This window comes from Xyrauchen texanus, chromosome 17 (genome assembly GCF_025860055.1).
Source record: "Xyrauchen texanus isolate HMW12.3.18 chromosome 17, RBS_HiC_50CHRs, whole genome shotgun sequence".
NCBI lineage: Eukaryota > Metazoa > Chordata > Actinopteri > Cypriniformes > Catostomidae > Xyrauchen > Xyrauchen texanus.
Window position 1 is genome coordinate 31786691 of NC_068292.1, and position 24945 is coordinate 31811635.

General features: G+C 39.0%; 1 protein-coding gene and 1 pseudogene across 2 annotated transcripts in view; both read left to right on the top strand.

Annotated features, from left to right (window-relative positions):
• The window catches only part of LOC127657944 (AT-rich interactive domain-containing protein 1A-like), a 41903-nt gene extending 23184 nt beyond the window's left edge, over positions 1 to 18719 (top strand). Inside the window, exons 4-20 of one of the 2 annotated variants that reach the window (XM_052146965.1) lie at positions 262 to 372; positions 5843 to 6050; positions 6220 to 6309; positions 6429 to 6599; positions 8298 to 8622; positions 8755 to 8897; positions 13128 to 13234; positions 13345 to 13554; positions 13674 to 13878; positions 13976 to 14108; positions 14194 to 14357; positions 14489 to 14630; positions 14752 to 14874; positions 15009 to 15105; positions 15226 to 16057; positions 16201 to 16331; positions 16433 to 18719. In XM_052146965.1, coding sequence (XP_052002925.1) covers positions 262 to 372; positions 5843 to 6050; positions 6220 to 6309; positions 6429 to 6599; positions 8298 to 8622; positions 8755 to 8897; positions 13128 to 13234; positions 13345 to 13554; positions 13674 to 13878; positions 13976 to 14108; positions 14194 to 14357; positions 14489 to 14630; positions 14752 to 14874; positions 15009 to 15105; positions 15226 to 16057; positions 16201 to 16331; positions 16433 to 18355 — 5115 coding nt within the window. In that variant the 3' untranslated portion in view covers positions 18356 to 18719. Of the gene's footprint in view, positions 1 to 261; positions 373 to 5842; positions 6051 to 6219; positions 6310 to 6428; positions 6600 to 8297; positions 8623 to 8754; positions 8898 to 13127; positions 13235 to 13344; positions 13555 to 13673; positions 13879 to 13975; positions 14109 to 14187; positions 14358 to 14488; positions 14631 to 14751; positions 14875 to 15008; positions 15106 to 15225; positions 16058 to 16200; positions 16332 to 16432 lie in introns of both variants that reach the window. The other variant, XM_052146964.1, reaches the window with a different exon arrangement.
• Positions 18720 to 20331: 1612 nt separating this feature from the next.
• Positions 20332 to 22947, top strand: LOC127657677 (GPI mannosyltransferase 2-like; annotated as a pseudogene).
• The last annotated feature ends 1998 nt before the right edge of the window (positions 22948 to 24945 follow it).

Consider the following 24945-nt stretch of genomic DNA (forward strand, 5'->3'; position numbering starts at 1 on the left):
CTTAAAAGGATACATTTAAATGCATAAGATGTTCTACTCTGTTTGTATGTGTTTTCTTTTTTGTACAGTTTCAGGTGGATGAAAGCATCTACAAGACTTTTTAAGTTGACCGATTAATTCTCAAACTTTTTGGTGTGTGAACATAATGATTTAGAACATAACTTATACCCACCCATAATATCTGTTAGCAAAACAGGCATGCATGTGCCCATTGGTTGAAATGACTATGTAGACTTACCTGGGCTAACTTGTTCCCCACAGGAGATTTCCCAGGAGTCTTTTAGTTCCCAGTCAAGCGCTCCCCCTTCCATTCAGCCTTTGGCATCTAAGAGCAGCACTGAGGACATGCAGGGCAGACCCTCCAGTCTACCAGTAAGTTTGATTTCTCCTTTCACACTCTCTTTATCTCTTTCTGGTCAAGCTGCTGCTTAAGTGAAAGCATATTGAGTGGATCACAAGTTGTTGGCTGCGTTCAGCTACGCTTAAAGATGCATTGTGCATTTGACGGTTTCACAAATTTGCAATCAGGTTGTTTCAAGTCTGGTTTTAGTTTTGACATTTGAGACCTTGAGCTAATTTGCTGCTTCTATAGAGTTGATTCTTGGAAGATGTGAGCAGCTGTAGCTTTTATCTTGGAAATGATTATGGAGAATGTTTTGTGTTGTTGTTAAAGGAGTTCATGTGGTCCATCACAGAAAAATAGCCGTTTTGGTATTTTCAGTACCATTTTTGCCTTCTCCAGATTAATTCAGCTTCTGTCTATGAAATATAAATGCATTTGTGTTATGAGCTGAAACGCTTTGTTTGAAAAGGACACATGGAGAGAAACTCAACTGTGCTGACTCAGCACACGTGCAGCTGACCATGGTAGCCATGGCAACCTCAGGGACGCAGTGATCTCACTTTTCTCCCTCCCAGATGAGATAAGGCCTGCCGCCTCTGGCTGAGTGATTGTATGTGTATGAGAGCACTTGAGTGTGTGTCTGTGTCCCAGAAAAATGTGTGCCAGAGTTCATTGTTGCTGAGAAGAGTCACTGGGGAGTTCTTCTAAAGAAGAAAAGTTTTTGCTGTATTATTAGGGGCCAGGCACCGAAGATCCATAGGCACCTATTGTTTCTGTTAGTGTTCTTTTTAGGGGGCCAAGCAGCTTCGCTGCTGGAAGTGAACCCTATTGTTATTGTACTAATTTTCTTATTATTAGGGTTCAAGCCTGAGGGGCTAGAAACCTTATTGTTTCTGTTAGGATTTTTAGGGGGTCAAGCAGCAAAGCTGCTGGAACCCTATTGTAATTATACTGATTTTCTTCTTTTTCTTTTTTCTGCCCTAAATGTTTCTGGGCGTCGTGGAGACGACAAACTTGGCTGGATGATCCCAAATCGCCCTCAATACTCAGTCACACAAACACACACCCATCTGAACCTAGGTGGTGCTATAATAAACACTTTTACATTTTGGCTCATATCTCAGCAACCGTAAGAGCTAGAATTCTTTTTCCCTCTAATTCAGCAAAGTTTTGTACAATTTGACCTCTTAAGTGGCACTACAACTAAAAAACTTAAGTCATAACTTTACAGCCATTTGAGTGACACAGTTAAAATTATTCAAAAACATCTTGGGTTAAAATGCTAACATATTCTTAAAAAATCGATTAAAAAATGGCTGTCAATGGCCAATCAAATTTCAGCACCTTATAACTCGTATTGGAATGGCCGAGGGTTATGGAAATTACTATACACAAGCAGGATGTCCACTCGAAGCCACATTTCAAATTTTGTGACAATCGGCTACTTGGTTGTGGTATAATTAGATAATTTGCATTTTTGCTCATAACTCTGGAACTGTATAGGCTACAATACAAATGTGTTGCTTCTCTGAATCCACCAGTGCCCCCAATGATATGATCACATGGATTTTCATATTCGTGACAAGTATTTTTTGAAAAACCTTGATCTAACTCGTAGATTTACCAGGCCGTTTTTATTTTTCAATTTGCACAAAAATGGGTATACATCACCATCCATACAAAATTTTGACATTTCAAATCATTCTGAAGATGTAATCAAATATGATTTGGGCTGTGGCTGTGAGCACAATTGTCAAACTTGGCAAAACTTAAATTATAGCAATTTGGCTAGAGCTATAACAGAAGAAATAGCTATTTTTATAACTACATTTTTAATTAGAAATGTGGAGAAAGCCCTGCTGGTTTACTGTTCTTGTGGGAGCCAAACAAGAAATGTCTTGCACTATTTTAAGAAGCACATTAATCCTGCTGTATACAGTAATGTTATGATTGATGTATTGCGGCTTGTGACATATATAGGTGTCCAGGGGTTGCTTTAACCGAAAAATCTCCGTCATTTTGTCACTGTCTTTTTCTGTGTGTATATGTTCAGGTGTCACTTGTTGAGCGTGATCAGAGTTTCTGTGGAGACACTGAACGCACGGCTCGTTGATGATCAGTGTACCCGTCTTTCATTTTCTCTCCCAATCCACAATGTTCTCAGCAAGTCCACTATTTTTCGCAAGGAACTGAAAACATTAGAGCACCACTGTCATGATTCAGCTTGAATTATTATTTTGAAAAGGGATTTAAATTTCAGTGTCAAATAGTGTGTTTAAACTACAATATTCTGATTTTTGTAAAGGTTTACAGTTTGTAAAATATGATTTTTTTATTAGTTTTGTGTTACTGAATACAGCATTCAATGAAGAAGGTATTAAGCTAAGTTAGAATACAACAGAATACATACTAAAAACTTATTTCCCCTCATGAACATGACATAAATGCTATTGTCTGTTATTTGACCACAGGTAGCACTGTGAAGTTAAATAATGTTTTTGCTATCCAACCTATTTAAATGATTTATTTAAGCATGTCTTCATTAATATGTTGTGTGATAGCATCCAACATTTATTGATCCGTGTTGACGTGTTATCTTACTCTTTTCTGACTAATGTTTAACATACTCTTTCTATCCTCACTTTAGAGTCATTTTTCTCAGTTAGACAGATGGGTAAATTCCTTCCAAAATAGGCTCCTGGGTAAATGTTCCTATTATTGAACACTAAAATGAATATTTGCAGTGAAACTGCAATAAAAGAATGAAATATGCAACTACTTGAATCTCCAATAGTACAGCTTTATTATGAGTTTGTTTAATTCTTTAAAGGGTTTAAATATTTAATTACATATAGCTAAATAATCAGAAGAACTTGCAATGCTTAGTGATATCAATTTTATTCTGATATAATAAGCAATGTGTTTAACTGAATATAACTGTATCTGAATGTTCCCTGTGACAATCATTAAAAAAAAAAAAAGCACTGAATTGATAGCCACTAGCATTAAATATATGATCCAGAACAATCAAGTCACATTCACAGGTGTCATTCCCATCTCTTATATTCAAGTACTGGGTGCTGTATGTACAATGACAAATCATCCACTGCACACATCAAAATCATGTTGCACCAATTCCTATTTTCTCCATTATATAAATATTAGTTACATTAAATTACATTACCATAGTCTAATAATTGAGGAAGCAGTCACAAATTAGTGTGATTCTTATTGGAAAGATAAGGAAAGCTTCAAAAACATATGAAACATAACACAAGATTAGCAAGTATCCCAGAAAACATTTTAAGTCCTTGGCACAACTGAACAAAATTAAACAGTCCCCATATTTGCCTGAAAACAGTTTGTTTTTCCTGAACTCTATGTGTACTGTGACTATGTTTATACTGTTTTCATGCTGTGATGCTAAATGAATAAATTCTACAGGTGAAGTCCATAATTATTTGATGAGACCTGTACAGTAGTGATGTTTTATCACATTTGAAATTAATTGTATTAGGATTTTCCTCTTTCCTGCTTTTTTTTCCTGCCTGTAATTCACTTTCTTTTGAGTGTCTTTGCATTAATTCAGTATCAATTAAATGTATTAAAAACAAATTGTAATTTTTTTACAATTTAGATTTATTCGAAAAACCTACTTTTTCGAACTCTTCCTAGGCCATTTGCCCGATTCTCGCGAAACTTGGTATATATCATCTACAGAGCCTCCTGACAAAAAGTTATCAAAAGAATTTTGATGCATCAAATTGTTCCAAAGGTATAAGCAAATATGTTTTGGGTGTGGCCTATAATGACTAATTATAGTAATATATATTACGCACACACACACAGTTGAAGTAAGAATTTGACATACACTTAGGTTGAAGTCATTAACTCATTTTGTAACCACTCCACAGATTTAATATTAGCAAACTAGAGTTCTGTATTATTGGACAGATGAATATTTGTACCACGTTCATCTGTACAAACAATAGTATGCAAGTATAAACACCATGGGACCATGCAGCCATCATACCGCTCAGGAAGGAGACTCATTCTGTCTCCTAGAGATGAATGTAGTTTGTGCAAAAAGTGCAAATCAATCCCAGAACAACAGCAAAGGACCTTGTGAAGATGCTGCAGGAAACAGGTAGATAAGTATCTATATCCACAGTAAAACAAGTCCTATATCGACATAACCTGAAAGGCTGCTCAGCAAGGAAGAACCACTGCTCCAAAACCGCCATAAAAAAATCCAGACTACAGTTTAAAAGTGCACAAGGGTACAAAGATCTTACTTTTTGAAAGAAATTTCTTCTGGTCTAATGAAACCAAAATGTAACTGTTTGGCCATAATGGGTGAGGCTTGCAAGCCTAAGAACACCATCCCAACTGTGAAGCATGGGGGTGGCAGCATCATCTTTTGGGGGTGCTTTGATGCAGGAGGGACTGGTGCACTTTACAAAATAGATGGCATCATGAGGAAGGAAAGTGGTGTGGATATATTGAAGAAACATCTCAAGATCATCAGCAATGAAGTTAAAGCTTGGTCACAAATGGGTCTTCCAAATGGACAATGACCCCAAGCATACCTCCAAAATTGTGGCAAATGGCTTAAGGACAACAAAGTCAAGGTATTGGAGATGCCATCACAAAACCCTGACCTCAGTCTGATAGAAAATGTGTGGACAGAACTGAAAAGGCATGTGCAAGCAAGGAGGCCTACAAACCTGACTCTGTTACACCAGTTCTGTCTGGAGGAATGAGCCAAAGTTCCAGCAACTTATTGTGAGAAGCTTGTGGAAGGCTACCCAAACAAACTGACCCAAGTTAAACAATTTAAAGGCAATGCTACCAAATACTTACAAAGTGTATGGAAACTGGTCCACTGGGAATGTGATGAAAGAAATACTGAAATAAATAATTCTCTCTACTATTATTCTGACATTACACATTGAATGTTTTCTATGATTAAATGTCAGGAATTGTGAAAAACTGAGTTTAAATGTAATTGTTTAAGGTGTAATATTATATATATATATTAGTATATGTAGTATAAACATTCACACACTTTTTTAATTTATTTATGAAATTGAATCTCAAGGCTAATTTCACTTCAGAATATGCATCTTGTCCTTGAATATTTTAGATGTTAAATGATAGGGATTCATTTCGTCTTTATTTTCGAATTATGACTTCAGTATTGTTTAAAAACTGTGAAAGCAGCGAAATGTAGCTGATTGACAAGAAAATGGTAGTTGAATAGATGTTATGTATGTATGTTGTTGTTTCTTGCTTCTAAAAACATTTGAGAGCTGACAGCATTATTTTTTAATTATTTGCAGAAAGGCTGCAGAAAAACTAACTAAAACATCAAGGATTTTATGCTTTTTTTGTTTTTCCTTGAATCTTGAAAATTGTTGGCAGCTTTGTCGATATTTGTAGTGCTTTGAATCTTCAATTTCTGATCTTTTGTCTGCCTTTTACTCATTCTTTGCTTAGGACCTATCCGGTTCCATTGATGACCTGCCCACTGGTACGGAGGGCGCTCTGAGCCCTGGAGTCAGCACATCTGGTGTATCCAGCAGTCAAGGAGAACAGAGCAATCCAGCACAGTCACCCTTCTCCCCCCACACCTCCCCTCCCGTAGGTTCACCTGCCAGCGCCACGGCATCTCGCTCTGGCCCACTGTCCCCTGCCACAATGCCAGGTGAGACTCATAATCCTTGTTAGTTAATGCAAATTTATAAAAGAGATTCATCATGTTCATTTGTATGAAATGGTTAACAAATCCATTTTTAAAATTGTGTAGTGCCTATGAATTATATTACAATCTCTTATAAGAAATTCTCTTCATGATGTGTATTTCTGTTTTGAAGGGAACCAGATGCCACCCCGCCCTTCAAGTGGACAGTCTGATGGGATCTTGCACACTTCAATGAACCAGCCTGGCATGGGCCAAGACAGAGGTGACTACATCTTTTAAACGTTTGGTGGAAGATGATGAAAGGACTTGTTTTCCTCCTTCAGAGTCTCTCTTTATACTTTCATAAAAATAATGTTGTTGTTTTTTGTTTTTTTTTATCAGGGTATATACAGAGAAACCCTCAGATGGGACCCTATGGGTCTCCTCAGTCTGGGTCTGCTTTGTCACCTCGTCAATCATCTGGAGGCCAGGTGCATTCTGGGTTGGTTCCATATCAGCAGAACAACTCCATTGCTAGCTATGGGCCTCAAGGTGGTCAGTATGGCCCACAAGGTGAGTGGCACAGTGGTAACAATGATTATAGAGTCTGCTAATTGATAAATTGGTCCATGAAAAAATTGCATATTTTAAGGGGTTACTATGGTGAGAAATGGGACTAAGATAGGTAATTTGTAAAGGAAGTGCAAAACAAATAGTCCTAACGACAATATTTTGAAATGGTTGTATTGAAAAGACTTGACCTAAAATAAATTTTAGTAAATTGTTTTTATTTGCTCTTTTTTTCTTTTCTTCTTGCTGTCCCTGCAAATCCTTCTCACTATTCCTCTTTCTCTGTGTGCGACCAGTGGATCGCAGTGTGGCTATATTTAGCCTTAGTGAAAAAATGCAGTTGATGTCGTATGGCTCACGTCAGTTGAGCTGCCACAGTGACTGTTGGTTACAGCAGTAATACAGGCTGCTGCTAATACACTCAAGGGCCTGGAAGTCTCATCGCTAAGTCCTGCAATGAGGCATCCATAACATTTGGCCAATGCTAATTACTCATTGCCCAAACTACTATTCCTATCATGGTGCTCAGGCTTAAAGGGTTAGTTAACCCCAAAATTAAAATTCTGTCATCATTTACTCACCCTCATGCCATCCCTGATGTGTATGGGAGTGGTGGTGGTGGTATAGTGGTCCAAGCACATAACTGGTAATCTGGTAATCAGAAGGACGCTGGTAGGAGCCCCACAGCCACCACCATTGTGTCCTTGAGCAAGGCACTTAACTCCAGGTTGCTCCGGGGGGATTGTCCCTGTAATAAGTGCACTGTAAGACGCTTTGGATAAAAGCGTCTGCCAAATGCATAAATGTCTGCCAAATGCATAAATGTGTATGACTGACTTTCTTCTGCAGGACACAAAGATATTCTGAAGGATATCTTTGCTCTTAAGGACCATAAAATACAAGTGAATGGTGGCCAGAACTTTGAAGTTCCTAAAAGGACATACAGGCATCATAAAGTAATCCATATGATTTCAGTGGTAAATATTTTGTTATGATGTGATTGGTTTGAGTGAGAAGCATATCAATATTTAAGTCCTTTTTTATTGTAAATCTATACTTTCACATTCGGTCACCGACAGGTTGGAGATTTATAGTAAAGAAGGACTTAAATATTGATCTGTTTCTCACCCTCAACTCTCATATCGCTTGTAAATACATTAGTTTGACCACTGGAGTTGTATGGATTCATTTTTGCTGCTGCTTTTGTCCTTTTTGTACCTTTCGAGTTCTGGTCACCATTTACTTGCATTGTATGGACCTTAAGAGCTGAGATATTCTTCTAAACATCTTAATTTGTTTCTTACAGAGAAAGTAAGCCATAAACATCTGGCATGGCATGAGGGTGAGTAAATGATGAGTGAATTTTCATTTTTGGATAAACAATCCCTTTAATGTCATTCCAGTATATTACCGGTTCAGAGTTCTTCTTTAATCTATATATTTTTCTCTACAAAACGGTTACATAAGCAAGATGATGAAATTAACTTAACAGCCAGTAATAATACAGTAGTTTTGTGAGGCAGTATAATGCCAGTTTAGTAAGACTGCATTTGTTGGTTTGCTTTGTATTTCTTCTCTTAAGAGATGTATTATTGAAATTGGTATTGATCCAATAAATTGTTGGTACTGCTGGGGGCTTTGTCAATATACACAAACTTGGGAGCTCTGCATCTCATTGCAACTTACTCTCTTCCTCTTCAGGTTATCCAAGGCAACCTGGTTACAGTGGCATGCCTAATGCCAATTACCCAGGCCCTGGCATGGGTGGTTCCATGAATCCTGTGCCTGGACAAGGAGGAGGGCCACCATTTGTTGGCATGACATCTGGAAGGATGCCTCATGGCCAAATGGGTGCACGTCCCTATGGCCCCAACATCGGTCCCAACATGAGTCCCAATATGGGCCCTAATATTGGCAGCATGCCCCCACAAGTGGGCACAAGGATGTGCCCACCTCCAGGCCTCAACAGAAAGCTGCAGGATGGTGCTGCAATGCAGCATGGAACTGCCAATTCCATACACAACAGGTACTGAAATTGAACTTGCCTTTCACCAATATCACTATGCATTAAGACTTGAGAAATTCTGGAACTCTGATTTGAGTTATATTTGGTTTCAGTGAGGCAACTTGCCCTTAAATGTTGTGTTTTGACTCCCAGACTGTCAGGTTACCCCAATATGTCTCCTGGTATGATGGGCTCAGGTCCTCCGTATGGCCCCTCCATGAACAACATGCCAGGGATGATGAACACCCAGGGCCCTTCCTACCCAATGGGTGGAAACATGGCCAACAACTCTAGTGGTAGGCTATCAAACATACTGTTTTTGTATTTTACCACTGATTCTTGAGATAAGGGACAAAACGCGTTTTAAATCGTAGTTGTTTTTTTTTAAATACTGAATTAATTTGAAATGGATATATATGTAGACAAAGGTTTCAGCTAACAAACCATGTGGGGAACAGGTTTTTATAAAAAATAAAAACAAATCTGAAAATTGACATTGATTTACCTCATAACTTGCGTATTACTGACATTTGTGTCAACTCTGTCAGACACATTAAAAAGCAACCTATTTTAATTTCATTCATCCAACAAGAGTGTTAAGTCTTTAATTATCTGAAAATCAATTAAGGAGGTAAGTGATAAAATACACTGTAGCCATTTTGTTTTTTCCTCAGATTAAGCTGCTTCTATAACCTAAACTAAAATGCCAAAATTATTCCATAATTCTTAACTGAAATGATCACAATGGGAAGACGGAGTTGACATGTTGAAGCTGTGACCGCAGAGACTAGAAATTAAAATTTTCTCATCATTTACCCTCATGCCATCCCAGATGTACAGCTCTGGGGAAAAAATAAGACCACTGCAGAATTATCAGATTCTCTGGATTTTCTATTCATAGGTATGTGTTTTGAGTAAAATTTACATTTTTGTTTTATTCTGTAAAGTACTGACAACATTTCTCCCAAATTCCAAATAAATATATTTTCATAAAGCATTTATTTAGCAGAAAATGACTAGTCAAAATAAAAAAAGAGGCAGTATTTTCAGACCTAGAATAATACAAAGAAAACAAGTTCATATTATTTTTTAAATGACACAACACTAGTTTTAACTTTGGAGGAGAAATCAATATTTGGTGGAATAACCCTGATTTTCAATCACAAGCTTTAATGCGTCTTGGCATGCTCTCTACCAGTCTTTCACATTGCTGTTAGGTGACTTTATGCCACTCCTGGCACAAAAAATACAAGCAGATTGGCTTTGTGTGATGGCTTGTCATCCATCTTCCTTTATCACATTCCAGAGGTTTTCAATGGGGTTCAGGTCTGCAGATTGGGCTGACCACGACTGGGTTTGATCCAGTGGTCCTCCATCCACAACTTGAATGACATGACTGTGTGGCATGGAGCATTGTCCTGCTGGAAAACCAATCCTCAGATTTGGGGAACATTGTCAGAGCAGAAGGAAGCAAGTTTTCTTCCAGGATAACCTTGTATGTTGCTTGATTCATGTGTCCTTCACAAAGACGAATCTGCCCGATTCTAGCCTTGCTGAAGCACCCCCAGATCATCACCGATCCTCCACCAAATTTCACAGTGGATGTGAGACACTGTGGCTTAAGGGCCTCTCCAGGTCTCCCTCTAACCATTAGACAACCAGGTGGAGGATCGTTGATGATCTTACCAGCTCTTGATCTTCGTCGATATCTGTTTAGTGCTTACCCTGCTGTTTTACCGGTTACCTCTTCTTCAGTTCTGTGGACATCAATATTGTGAATCCCTCTTCAGTTTGTTAAAGGGTTAGTTCACCCAAAAATGAAAATGATCCCATCATTTACTCACCCTCAAGCCATCCTAGGTGTATATGACTTTCTTCTTTCAGCCAAACACAGAGTTATATAAAAAAATATCCTGGCTCTTCCAAGCTTTATAATCGGAATTAATGGTACCTTAGATTTTGAAGCCCAATTTGAAGCCTAAAAACTGCATCCATCCATCAAAAAAGTAATCCATACGGCTCCAGGGGGTTAATATAGGCCTTCTGAAGGGAAACGATGTATTTTTGTAAGAAAAAAAACTATAATCACTAGCTTTCGGTAACAGCCGTCTGCACGTTCACTGACTTCCTCTATCCTCTGCGCTTCCGCGTTCGTCACTTCTCACCAGAGCTTACACTACGCCTACGTCATACGCATGAACTCAACTCTCTCGTGAACGCGTGGACGGCCGTTACTGGATTACTTTTTTGATGGATGGCTGCGTTTCTTTGGGCTTCAAAATCTAAGGTACCATTCATTCCGATTATAAAGCATGGAAGAGCCAGGATATTTTTTAATATAATAGAGAAAGAAGTCATATACAGCTAGGATGGCTTGAGGGTGAGTAAATTATGAGATGGTTTTCATTTTTGGGTGAACTTACCCTTTAAGCTTCTCTTTTGTGTGATCACCTATACCAATGATCTCACTGTGTAAACCATGTAAATCTCAGTAAACGCTCTTGCACTTTGTTTCACTAACTACAACTGTGGCTTGAATTCCTGACAGTCATATATCCTATATATTCTTCTAAAGAAAAAACACAAGTAGATATCTCAACGGCATTGCTCCGAAATAAATTGATGTTTTTTTTTACTGCAGTAATTTTTTTGATTATTAGGAAATTATTTTTTATTTTATATTGTCTTGAAATTGTTTTGGACTGCTTTAGTTTGTGAAAGGCACTTGGTCTGTAGAAGTTTCTCTTGTAAACGATGGGCTTCCTGCCACCACCTCCACGTGTGACCTTATCAACGAGCTTGCGTCATACTTCTCATGAGCGTGTGTCACAGATGTACGGAAGCGAACATTTGTAGTTAAAAAGTATATAAGTATTGTTTTGTTTCTAAAAATAATCAATCATTGGGGTTCAGAAGAACTTTATTTGTTGACTGGAATCGTGTTGATTATTTTGATGCACCATAAATATGCATTTTGGACAGTCAAAAAAAGTACATTCACTTGAATTGTTTAAAGGAGGAGGCCTGAAATGAAATCCTAAAATTCTTAAATTCTGTTTTGATGAAGAAAGAAACTCTGTAGTAAATTATCAGCAAATGTAAATTTTTGGGTGAACTTTTCCGTTTAATGTTATCATAAAGGGGGAGACCAAGATGGCAGGGGGCTTTTTTTCCTGTCTTACCCTTATTATTAGGGACTTTAAGCAACAGCTGCCAACAGGACGGCTGCAGAATTCTGTTATTTTGCGCATGTGCAACTTGGAACTCGCTTCTTCTGGACGTTGTACTATAACCATCTGCCAGGGGCGGACTGGCCATCGTGAGAACCGGGACTTTTCCCAATGGGCTGGCCACGAAATGGGGCCAAATGAGCTGAAAATGGGCTGCCGCATTATGCAGAACGGGCCACAAAATGGTGCTGTGATATGCCGAAGTGGTCAGCAATGTGCAGAAAAGGACAGCGACACACACACACCCCCCAACAACTTTTGGGCTAGACTCCTCTTCTGACAGCATGTTATCTTGTAACACTAAAAGCAACCATTCATTTGTTTAAAATAAAAATGTTGTACTTGAATGATTGAATGCTCTATTCCACCATCCTGTAGAATAGTAGCTTAATTATTTTTTCATTTCTCGGATACCACGATTGATCAGTTTACTTCCGGTCGCTAAAGTCATCCCGTCTACAGCGGTTGCTTAAAGTCCCTATTATATTTCAAAACAGCATAAAAGAATTCTGAATTATTTTATCCATTTTCCCTGGCATTGTTTTTTTTCATTCACAAGATGTGCCTAATGGGAAATACCTAGAAAAAGAATTTCATATTATAATACAGTATAGGCCTATGTATTATAATTTATAATTTTGCCTGTATTTAAAAAATAAGTTAGGGACAGCATCAACGAACTATAAAGATTTCAAATGTATTTATTCTTCCTGAAAAATGCCTCAACACCAGATCCTGGGCCATCATCCAGTCAGTCGACTCAATGCTTTATTTTTCAAATATTTCTAGCAACGCACATTAAAACCTTGATACTGCAGCACCGCAGTATTTTTTGTGAAGGTTCTCGTACTGGGAACATTTCATACCATTACACCCCTATTACAGAACCCTATCTTTCATTTTTTGTATATTTATGATTTTTTTTTGCATTTTTAAACACTGGCAGTTTGACATTGACAGTTGACTCTTGATGAGGACAGGTTAAGTTACATTTGCTTCCAATTATAGAACATGCATTTAAAAAAATTCGAATGAAATTATTAAAAAATATAAGTAATAAATGCCCCGAGTATACACGTTTTCTTTAGGTTTAACTTTTTCAGTATTTTTATTATAAATTAGATTTTTTTTACTTGAAGACTTTTGTATGTAGGACATGTTTTGTCCCCGATCTCAAAAATCAGTTACATTTTGTTTTTTTGTTTTTGATTTTCTTATCACATTTGCATAAATTAAAATATATTTAATTGTACTCAATGTGCATAAGGTAAACTAAGTATAAAGTTTTTCTCTTAGGCATGTCCCCTGGTCCAGATTTTGGTATGGATGGAAAACTTAACCAGGCACAGAAAATGAATAACAAAGTTGAGGGGACGACGCCTAAGACAGAATCAAAATCAAAGGTTTGCTTAACATACAAGAAAGTATATTTACTGTTTAGCTGTCTATAATTGGATTCACTCTTTGTTAAATATCCTGTGTAATTCCTTCCAAAACATTTTATTTTGCCTAGAAGTCCAGTTCCTCCACAACAACCAATGAGAAGATCACACGATTGTATGAGCTAGGCCCAGAGCCAGAAAGAAAGATGTGGGTAGATCGTTACCTTGCTTTCATAGAGGAAAAAGCCATGGGCATGAGTAACCTACCGGCTGTGGGGCGTAAGCCCCTCGATCTCTTCCGCCTCTACATGTCCGTTAAGGAGATTGGTGGTCTTACACAGGTAGGAACATGCTTTGCATGCACATACATATTTAATGTTAAAAGATAATTTATGTTAAATGTCACTGATTCACCCGCAAATATGTTTGCTTCTATCCTTTGGCTTCCTTGTAATTGCAGGTTAATAAAAACAAAAAATGGAGGGAGTTGGCCACAAATCTGAATGTGGGTACCTCTAGCAGTGCGGCCAGCTCTCTGAAAAAACAGTATATCCAGTGTTTATATGCGTTTGAATGTAAGATTGAGCGTGGAGAAGACCCACCACCAGAAATTATATCTGGAGACACCAAAAAGAACCAGGCCAAGATTCAACCACCATCCCCAGGTGAGTGCTGGTGTCTTTGACTTTGAGTTTCTACTACTATAGAAATATAGACTGCATAGCAATTTTCCTCATCTTGTCCTTTCTTTGTATGGCACAGCTGGTTCTGGCTCTCTTCAGGGGCCCCAGACTCCACAGTCCACCACCAGCTCCATGACGGAAAGTGGAGACTTGAAGCCACCTACTCCTGCCTCCACCCCACACAGTCAGATGCCCCCAATGCCAAGTGGCAGGTGAGTATAGTTCATTCACCTTGTGCTGCTGCCAGTTTCACTTGACTGTGAACCATTCCTTACCTGCCCTGTTTCATAGGAGTAGTGTAAACCTGCAGGATCCATTTGCTGATAGTGACCCAGCCATCTCTCGGAGAAACACTATGACCCCCAACTCTGGCTACCAGTCAGGCATGAGCACACCGGAGATGCCTGGGCGCATGGGCCCCTACGAACCCAACAAGGACCACTTCAGTGGTATGCGTAAAGGTTTGTATCTTGTTTAGATTCCCTCAACCAGGAATATTCTGACTTAGATACACCTGGTGCTAAATTTGACTGTTTAAATATCATGGTAAACAACATGAATGAGGTGCCGAGGTGTGTGCTTGTGGTCCTAGTTGGAGAACAGTTCATGCCTGGTGGGCAGGGTCCCAACAGCAGTCTTGGTGATCAGTACAACAGGGGACAACCAGGTCCTATGGGGAACATGCCTATTGGGCAAAGGCATCAGTATCCATATGGCCCCGGCTATGACAGAAGGTATTGCTATACTGAACTTTTACCTTACTTTTGATTGAAACTGATGCCTTTTTGTTTTTTATGAAGATTTACCCTTAGTGTCAAATGTCATGAGAACTGTGCTTTCTTCTTGGTTGCTTAGACCAGAGTCAGGGATAGGCCCAGAAGGCAGCATGGGGCCTGGAGTGCCACAATCAAATATGATGCCTTCCAATGCTGAATCTGGAATGTACTCACCAAATCGTTACCCTCCACAGCAACAGAGGTCAGTCCTCTTAGCAAATTAATTTCAGGGTGATCATATTGTCTTTGTGTGTATTTGGTGTCTAGCAAACATATATTTTCCTATTCTTTTTTGTAATACTGATTTTTTTTTTCTAACAAATGATTTCTGTGCAGGCATGATTCCTATAGTAATCAGTATCCTGGGCAGGGTGCGCCTCCTGGTGGTTCCTATCCAAATCAGCAGCCTGGAATGTACCCGCAACAACAGTCGGTAGGTGACTTTTTCGAATCCTACTTAATCTAATTTCAATATATTTTGATTTGACATAAGCCTGCTGAATAATTGTGATGGCTTAGACACATATTTTAAGTGTAATTTGTTTGCATTCAGAGTTATAAAAGGCCAAGTGATGGAGGCTATCCGCCAGCTAAACGGCACCATGATGGTGAAATGTTCAGTGGGCCTTACAATGCGCAGCAGCCACCACCACCGGCTCCCCCTAGTGGTCCCTCAACTGGTCAGCAGGAGATGTATAACCAGTATACCAGTTCTTACCCTGGTTCTGAGCGCCGTCCACCTGGTCCTCAGAATCAGTTCCCCTTCCCCTTTGGTAGAGACCGAATGCAAGGTGGGACAGGCCCTAACTCCCAGGGTTCTATGCCACCTCAAATAATGGGCAGTCCAATGCAGTCTGGTCCTGATGGTCCTCAAGGTGGCATGTGGCAAGGCCGAGGTGATATGGGCTACCCAAATTTTCCCAACCGTCAGGGTCCTCCTGTTGGTCCTGGCCAGGGCCCTGGCTACCATCCAATGAACCGACCTGAGGAGATGATCTCATCTGAACCACGCATGAATCATGATGGGCAGTGGCCTGGGCCAAGACAACCCCCGTATGGGCCTGCTGGTGCCGGCCCACCAATGAGCAGACCCTTGCAGTCCAACTATCAATCTCCCCAAACCGCGCAAAACCACATTCCACAAGTGTCAAGCCCTACGCCCATGACCCGCTCCATGGAAAGCAGGACTTCCCCCAGCAAATCTCCCTACATGCCCATCAATATTAAAATGCAGAAGGCAGGACCTCCAGTCCCTGTGTCTCACATTGTACCTACCCCAGTGCAGCCTCCAATGATGAGAAGAGACCTGCCCTTCCCTTCAGGCTCAATAGAGGCCACACAGCCAGTACTCAAATCACGCAGGCGTCTTACCATGAAAGAGATTGGTAAGGGAATTCAATTAGCATTTTAGTGATATAGTGCATGCCCACATAATAATTTACAATGGGCATAAAAAAAATTATATTTTGTAATTTGTTGCTTTGACCTGTTAGGTACTAGGCGATTTAATTTTAAACTCCTTTTCTAGGCACTCCAGAAGCATGGAAAGTCATGATGTCCCTAAAATCAGGGCTCTTGGCTGAGAGCACATGGGCTTTAGACACCATTAACATTCTGTTATATGATGACAGCAGTATTTCAAATTTCAACCTTATTCAGGTGAGTCATCTTTCAGAAATGAAAATAGCCTGTTGTCATTACTGATTGAAAGTTTTCATCATATAAATAATATTCTGATCTCTTAATCATTTATTTTGAAGCTCCCTGGTTTCTTGGAACTAATCGTAGAGTATTTTCGCCATTGCCTCATTGAGATATTTGGCATTCTGAAAGAATATGAAGTTGGTGATCCAGGACAAAGAGCTCTGTTGGATCCTAGTGTCCTCAAAGATGAAAATATTGTGGATGATGAGGCACTGGTTGAGTGCATGGAGGAAGACGGAGAAACAGAGGATGAAGATGAAGCAGAAGAAATGCAGAGTTCACAACATCAAGAACATCACACAGTACAAAGACCATTCCATATAAAACAGGAGGAAAAGCAAAGGACAGGTGAAGACTCTGGGAAGAAAGAAGATTGCCAAGCAATGGAGGAAGAGTCAGCTGCAGAATCTAAGATTTTAGAGCCACCATGCCTCGAGTTGGCTGTGACTGAGGAGAAGCCCAAACAGGCTAGCAAGTTCGATAAACTTCCCGTGAAGGTTGTGCGAAAGAAGGATCCATTTGTGGTGGACTGCTCGAATAAGCTTGGAAGGTTGCAGGAATTTGACAGTGGCCTTCTGCACTGGAGTATCGGTGGAGGTGATACAACAGAACACATCCAGACCCACTTTGAAAGCAAGATGGACCTGTTGCAACTATGGAAAGGGCTTTTTCCTGCCCAGGCCTCAGACAGGAAGAAAGGATCTCTAAAAGAAAGCCAGGCACCTTCGCCACCCTCATCAAGTGAAGAGCACAGAAAAGAGGTGGAAAGGGAACCTTCTCAGCAGTCATCCACTGAGGAAGTGACCAATGAGATTCCTAATATAAAAGAGGAAAATCCTGCTGACTGCTCAGAAACTGCTTCTGAAAGGAAATCACACAAGGAAAAAGATCAAGAGAATCAAGGATCCGATACAGCAACCCTAGAAAACATCAGGCCTGCACATCCAAGCCCATCATCACAGAGTCAGTGCATCATTGCCATTCTAGAAGATGAGCCACATAGCAAGGATGAAGTTCCTCTTCTCACGCTGTCTGACTGGCAAGATTCCCTTGCTCGTCGCTGCATATGTGTCTCAAACATTGTACGCAGCCTCTCTTTCATTCCGGGCAATGACTTGGAGATGTCCAAGCACCCGGGGCTGTTGCTACTGCTAGGTCGCCTTTTGCTTCTCCACCATCAGCATCCAGAGCGCAAGCAGGCACCTTTAACATATGAAAAAGAAGAGGAGAGGTATGAGAGTGTTGGTAACAAGAAAGACGAGTGGTGGTGGGACTGTCTAGAGCTGCTGCGGGAAAATTGCTTGGTCACTCTTGCCAACATCTCAGGCCAGCTTGATTTCTCGGTCTACACTGAGAGCATCTGCCTGCCACTGCTGTATGGCTTGCTCCACTGGGCTGTTTGTCCTTCAGCTGAAGCCCAAGATCCCTTCCCTAGTCTTGGGCTAAACGGTGCATTGTCCCCCCAGAGACTAGTGCTGGAGACCCTCTGTAAACTCAGCATTCAGGACAATAATGTGGACCTTATTTTGGCAACACCACCTTTTAATAGATTAGAGAAGTTGTTTGGGAACCTTGTACATCTAGTTGGAGAGCGAAAGGTTCCTGTCTGCCGGGAGATGGCAGTCGTGCTGCTGGCCAATCTTGCACAGGGTGATAGCCTGGCAGCCCGTGCCATTGCGGTACAGAAGGGCAGCGTAGGGAATCTGTTGGGCTTCTTGGAGGACAGCTTGGCAGCAACGCAGTTCCAGCAAAGTCAAGGTTCCCTACTGCACATGCAGGGGACACACTTTGAGCCAACAAGTGTGGACATGATGCGGCGGGCTGCTCTGGCTCTACTGGCCCTTGCTAAGTTGGAGGAAAACCACTCGGAGTTTACGCTCTATGAATCACGGCTACTGGACCTTTCTGTCTCTCCCCTCATGAACTCATTGGTTTCCCATGTCATCTGTGATGTACTCTTTTTGATCGGTCAGTCATGACAGCTGTGCGGAGCTGTGGCTCCACCATCTCTGGTTTTTGTACTTCCCCCTTGCCTGTCGTCCCCCTTGGTGAGGGGAGAATGAAAGCAGAGAAAATTGACTGTTCCTTTTTTTTATTTATTTATGCAAGCCCTTTCATATTACACCTACTGGTACCCCTATTCTTTGCATCTCACTTTGGGAAGGGTGTCAAAAATTTGCTGTGGATCATGAAGCAGAACCACAACACACATGACACAAATGATAACACTGATGCCATCAAGATGACATGGACAGGGACCCCAACTTTTGTGTCCTGAGGGGGAAGTACTTTTTATAATAAAATAAATAAATGAATAAAATAAATAGCTTGAAAAAAAAAAAACTATTAACCAAAGTTACTGTCTTGTTTACAGTGAGTTTTGGAGTTAAATGTTCCTTTGTCATCCCCAAAAGGGTCCAAATAATACAACTCTTGTGCACATTTGGATTCTAAATGGACAGGTGAACTCTTGATAGTTTGGTGATTGTATTTTGATGCTACACAGTCAACCTTATTGGATGTGTTTACAGCAGAAATTAGTTTCTGTACAGTCAGCCTCGTAACTGTAAACATACTGCAAAGATATGGCACTGTTTCACATGGGAAAATGTTGGCTCAGTTTTTAAACTGTTTTTAAACATTTGTTTGCTGGTGAAGGGAATTCTCCCCAAAGTATCAAGAACGTACAACACCCTGACCTCTTCTCTTAAACCCTTGATTGTATGAATTGACCCTAATAAAGAAATCAACTCCTAGGACTGGTATTCAACATTAGATGCAGCCCATGCTGTATTGTATATAAGATGTTGTACATTACACCTCCCTTTCTCTCCCTCTGTCTTTCACACACACTTATTGCTTATCTTTTTATCTACGAAGAATGAATGCGGACACTCAAGTTGGGTTAATTGCATCAAAATTCCTAGGTATATAAACTGAACCACCTTTTGGCCTCCACGATTCCTCCATAGTGCAGCAAACAACTGAAATATTTAAATTTCATTTGCTGGTACAACAAGATAACTCTAGATGAAGAAACACAGTTGAGATATTTTCTTCAGTGATATGAATTCTGCATATTTGTAATTCAGACTATGTAGCTTAATGTAAATTCCTTGTTTTCCCCCCTTTTGGCTCAATGAATATCATTTATTCACTATGAAATCTTTATACTATATGTTCCACGTGGTAAGAATAAATGTACATTAAATCTTGGTAAGATATTTGTGATTACTTTCATGTGGACATGGTCCTTATAAAGAACAGTATAGATTCTTCCTAATGTACTAGTGTTTATTTACCAAGGGTTAAATCAAAGCAAGCTGTTTTGTGATTTGCAAAGAGAGATGCCTTAACTTTGAAAGTAAAAAGCCAGATTAACAATGGCCTAGAAAATGGCATTCATCATCTAAAAATATTTTCATGTGTTAGAAAGTACATGCAAATGGATTATGGTTTGTATTTGCCTCCTGATTAACTGAAAGTTTTACAATACCAAACGACATGTATATTAATATAATACATATTTATATAAATATTAGAGGACAGTACAGAATTATGCAAAGAGTTAAGAAGGGTATTCAGAAAAAATTAAACTAGTTTGATGCGTTTAGGTCGTTGTTTTTTTTATTCTGACATTTTAAAAAAGCAGCAAGCTGGAATTGCATATAGCATTCAGTAGCTTCAATAGATTTAATTAGAGAGAAGTTAATATAATATATAACTCTTTTACTGTTCTCGTGCAGACATGTTGCGATTTTATATTAAATTGCAAGAACAATAGCATATTTCGACCTAAATTGTGCAGCAGATTATTTATTTAATGATTCCCGACCAAGCATGCCTGCTTATTTACATCAGATCCGGTAATTCATTTGATTACTCTCTCATAAAGGAAAATGACCCCACCATTGAAATATTATTTGGTGGTCTTCATTGCAGAATGAGGCTACTTATATGTGCACAACTTTGCATTCTTTCCTTTGTTTCCTTTCATCCTGCTATTACTTGACACTTTGCTATTTCCCCTCAACTGATTTCTTGCATTGTATGGTTGTGTGATTTTTTGCAGTGGCCGTAATAGTGCTCTTTTTGTCCTAAGTGCTGCGACACTATTCAGACTGTCGTTTGGTGCTACAGGACAGAAAATGTGTCCCTCGTCACTGTCCTTATGTTCTGTCTCACGCCAGCCAATGTTTTTATGTTAAAAGGCTATTTAGAGACTCTCTTTTGCAGGCAGCTAGAGAAAGAATTCACTCTGCGAGCATGTCTTCTGATGGCATTGTCTACTAATGCTTGTGCCAATGGGTTTGTGAATGCTGGATTTTTGCTGTACTTCACTCTGCAGGGGAGTTTTGCCCATACCTGGGCTCTTGGCAATGGAGGTGCGGGGGCCGGTAGATTTTGTCACTATGTCTGGGTACTAACTTATTTTTTGCTCACAGGAGCAATTTTATGCTGCACTTGTGGCTCCACCATTTTGTATGTTTCAGTTCTATGGCTTCCAAACATTATGCCACCCAAATGTTACACAGGACCAGGTTCCTCTTGTGCTGCAAAACAAAGGATACCGTGTGCATGACACGTCATCTCCAACACCTAGCTGGTGCCAGTGGTGAATTCCAATTCTGTATTCCTACATCCAAGATGTTTATTTGGATGTGGGCTTCCTTCGATACTTTCGGTTGAAGCAGGTACCCAACTTCATCTTGGCACTAACTGTTGCTACTCTGGGGTTCATAGCATCTTACACATACAGTCAGGACCATAAATATTGGGACATCGACACAATTCTAATCTTTTTGGCTCTATACACCACCACAATGGATTTGAAATGAAACGAACAAGATGTGCTTTAACTGCAGACTTTCAGCTTTAATTTGAGGGTATTTACATCCAAATCAGGTGAATGGTGTAGGAATTACAACAGTTTGTATATGTGCCTCCCACTCAAATTAAAGCTGAAAATCTGCAGTTAAAGCACATCTTGTTCGTTTCATTTCAAATCCATTGTGGTGGTGTATAGAGCCAAAAAGATTAGAATTGTGTCGATGTCCCAATATTTATGGACCTGACTGTGCATATTGAAAACATCTTGGTTACGTACGTAACCTCGGTGCCCTGAGACAAAGGGAACGAGACATTGCTTTTACATTTACATTTATGCATTTGGCATAAATGTAAATGTATCCAAAGCGACTTACAGAGCATTTATTACAGGGACAATCCCCCCCCCGGAGCAACCTGGACTCAAGGACACAATTGGCTGTGGGGCTCGAACCAGCATCCTTCTGATTACCAGCTTACCAGTTATGTGCTTAGACCACTACACCACCACCCTTTTACTAACGCACATGGGGAGGGCCTTCATACACTACCTATTTGAGGAGAGGTTTCATATGCGTTAGTAAAGGCAAGGTCAAGTGGACTGAAGTCGTAAGGGAACCCCAGATTAGTGTATTTATCTGCTGTTTGGAATATTCAGCATGCATGTCCAGGTAAGACCATTAAAATTGATTTCTTGAGACAAAAATGTTTTCAAATAAGACAAATGTCCTGTACTTACAGATAATTTCATCATGCCATTTTTATTATGTCTTCTCAGGCGTTGACATGGTTTCTTGCTTCCTCCTCACCTGTGCTCTACTGGATAAGTGGCCACATGCTTTTTCAGTATGAACCTCTGCTGTGAGATGAAAAGCATTTCACCCATGACCAAAAACAGCAAAAGGATCACTTAAAAGCTATCTTAAGATGTTTTGCTGGAATTTGTAGAAATAATAGTTATTTTTCTTTTGATGCACTGGCAGACTTGCTCCTTTTACGCACGCTGTATCCTGAGGTACTTCATATCTTATTGGTTTTTAGGTCTGGCTCTGCACTGTAACTTTCTGCCCTGGACTTGATCACCAGACTGAACAAAATTGAAGGACTTGATTCATTATTCGTAACATTCCAACATCCATTTGAATAATGTTTACTCTGCTTGTCAGATATTGTGCTAACTAAATTATTTCATGATCAAAACGTGGTTTCTGGTTTTTCTATGTAAGCAGTGGCGTAGCCAAGGGTAGGCATGTTAAGACCGAGGCCCACCCTGAATATTAGAGATTTTTCTTTGACTTCAATTATATATTCAGGAAATAGTACAAAAAAAAATAATACATCTAAATTCTGATTTCTGAAAGTGTGAAAGAACTGTTTGAATGTGCCACTTTCTGTTGTTAAGGAAAATTAATAATAATAAAATACATTTGGGTGAAAACTTACCCCATACATTTTTATTCAGGCTAACACAAAAGTAATTTCCTGGCTACGCCCTTGTATGTAAGAGGGAAAAAAAGTATAAAAATATATGTATTTGAATATTCTTGTTGGACCTTTCTTGTTTACTGAAGACAGAACTATTATTAAACTATTAATAAATATTGCTGGTGTGTTAAAAACGTATATGGATAAATTAGATTATGCTTCATGCTTAGTGTATGAATTTGGGTAATGTACTGACATATAATGCTGTGAGATCTCCATCTAGTGGATGTAAAATGTAATGAGTAATCTGTTGGTATAAGAGAGGGATAAAAAGCTTGTATGGCAATATATATTTTCTGTCAGTGGCAGTGAAACAATGATAGAGTCAAATTTATCTGAACTTGTTTTATTTAAATAAACGTGTATTTAGAGATGTCAATGTTTTTGTTTTTTCACTGGTACAAGCTCTGCATCAAAAATGTACCATGTTACCACGGTTTCCACCAAAATACCATAGTTATATTAGCAATTTTTACTAGTGTAAAATTTGTATAAATCAATATAGGATCTTTAGCTTTCTAAATCTTTTAATAACAATAGATTCAAAAGTTTCCACAACTTTATTTTGCAACACTAACATTGTATTTTCTTGTAGTTTAATCACTTTACTGTTGCAAGTCAAATTTTACTTTGAAAAATGACAGAGAAGAAAAATCTCTAGAAATTCATCAGTCTGTTGTTATTTTTAAAGAGTTGAAGGCTATTCTGTGCATAATGTCTTAAAAGAAATCAAACTGCATCTAACCTGAATAGAGGGAGAAATAGACGGCCATGATGCACAACAATTAGCAAGCACATCAGAGTTTCAGAAACAAACCCCTCACAGTCCTAAACTGGCAGCTTCAATGACCAGTACATGCCAAACATCAGATTCATCTGCAACAGGGAAGAGAAAACTCTGGGATGTTGGCATTTTAGGCAGGCTTGCAGAGAAAAAGCCATATTTGAAGCTGGAGGCAAATAAGAAGACAAGGAAAAATGTGCAAATGAACTTAAAAGTTTGAGCAGTAAATGATTATATGAGCATAATGGATGAATCAACCTACATTTAAGGTGTTGAGCTGATTTTAGAAAATTCATGATAAGTGCCCTGTAAGCCAATTATATCGTTGGGAAGTGTTGCAAAAAGCATGGGATTATATTTTACCTGAAGATCTAGAATAAACTGACTGCAAGAATGCCTATGGTGTCAGTTGCTGCAGGTGGACGATTCTTTGAAGAATACAGCATTCATCCAGGGACTAAAAAACATTTTTTTCCCCAGTTGGTTCTCAGCAAAAACAGTATTTTTTCATTCCGGTTCCAGTTTTCTGCAGCCTTCTTAGAAAGAAATAAAAGAATGGTTTATAACATTATTTTTAAAATGAGAGTAGGCCTACTCTGGTGGGTGATACACTAGTTTCAGTGTTGCCAGATCTCTCAAGAGAAACGAGCAACATGGTCTGACAAAAAAAGCCAAAATAAGGGACTTGTCTTACCCAAAATATGCTAAATAAGCTATTTGATTTTTGCCCATGTGTGGGAATTATCTGCATAGAAACAAATCATAACAAGCATATATACTACAGGGGGCTAACTACCTTAAGTTAGGATGCTAGTTCACTCAATTACATGGGTTCAATTCCTGGTTCATTAAGTACGTATCTTTGCTGCAGGTTATGGTGTACTTTTAATAGATCTATTGAAAACTATTTTGTAAAACTCAGACACAATTTATTATATTATTTTAAACAAATCTTTTTCAACTGAATCTAACAGCCAGTAATCACAGTATAACCTACAGAATTTTCTGAGAATGGTTGAATTAATGAGAAGAAAATGTCTATAATTTACAGTCTTATTTAAATTGTCAAACAATTTATTTAAAATAAAATATTCAGATTTTGCCAAACAAACAAAATCATAGTTTCTGAAGAACTTTCTCATGCTTTCTCAGAGTATCATTAATCACTGGTCAGTTTGGCCTTTGTACATGCTCTCAGTCTCCATATAAAAACAAAATTGCACTTCTGAAAGATCATCTTATGGCAGTGTCATGGGTAATCATAAATTTACAACACTGTCATACACAGAACCTTTAAAAAGTAAAGGGTATTATTATATCATCAATTTTATAAAATTGACAGATGTTTACTGAGGAATTGAACCCAGGTCTGTTAGTTTGGTCACAAACAATAATTTCCTTAAACTTAATAAATGGAAGTAGAATATACATATTATTGATTAGATAATTTTTTTTATGTGCAAAACATTATTT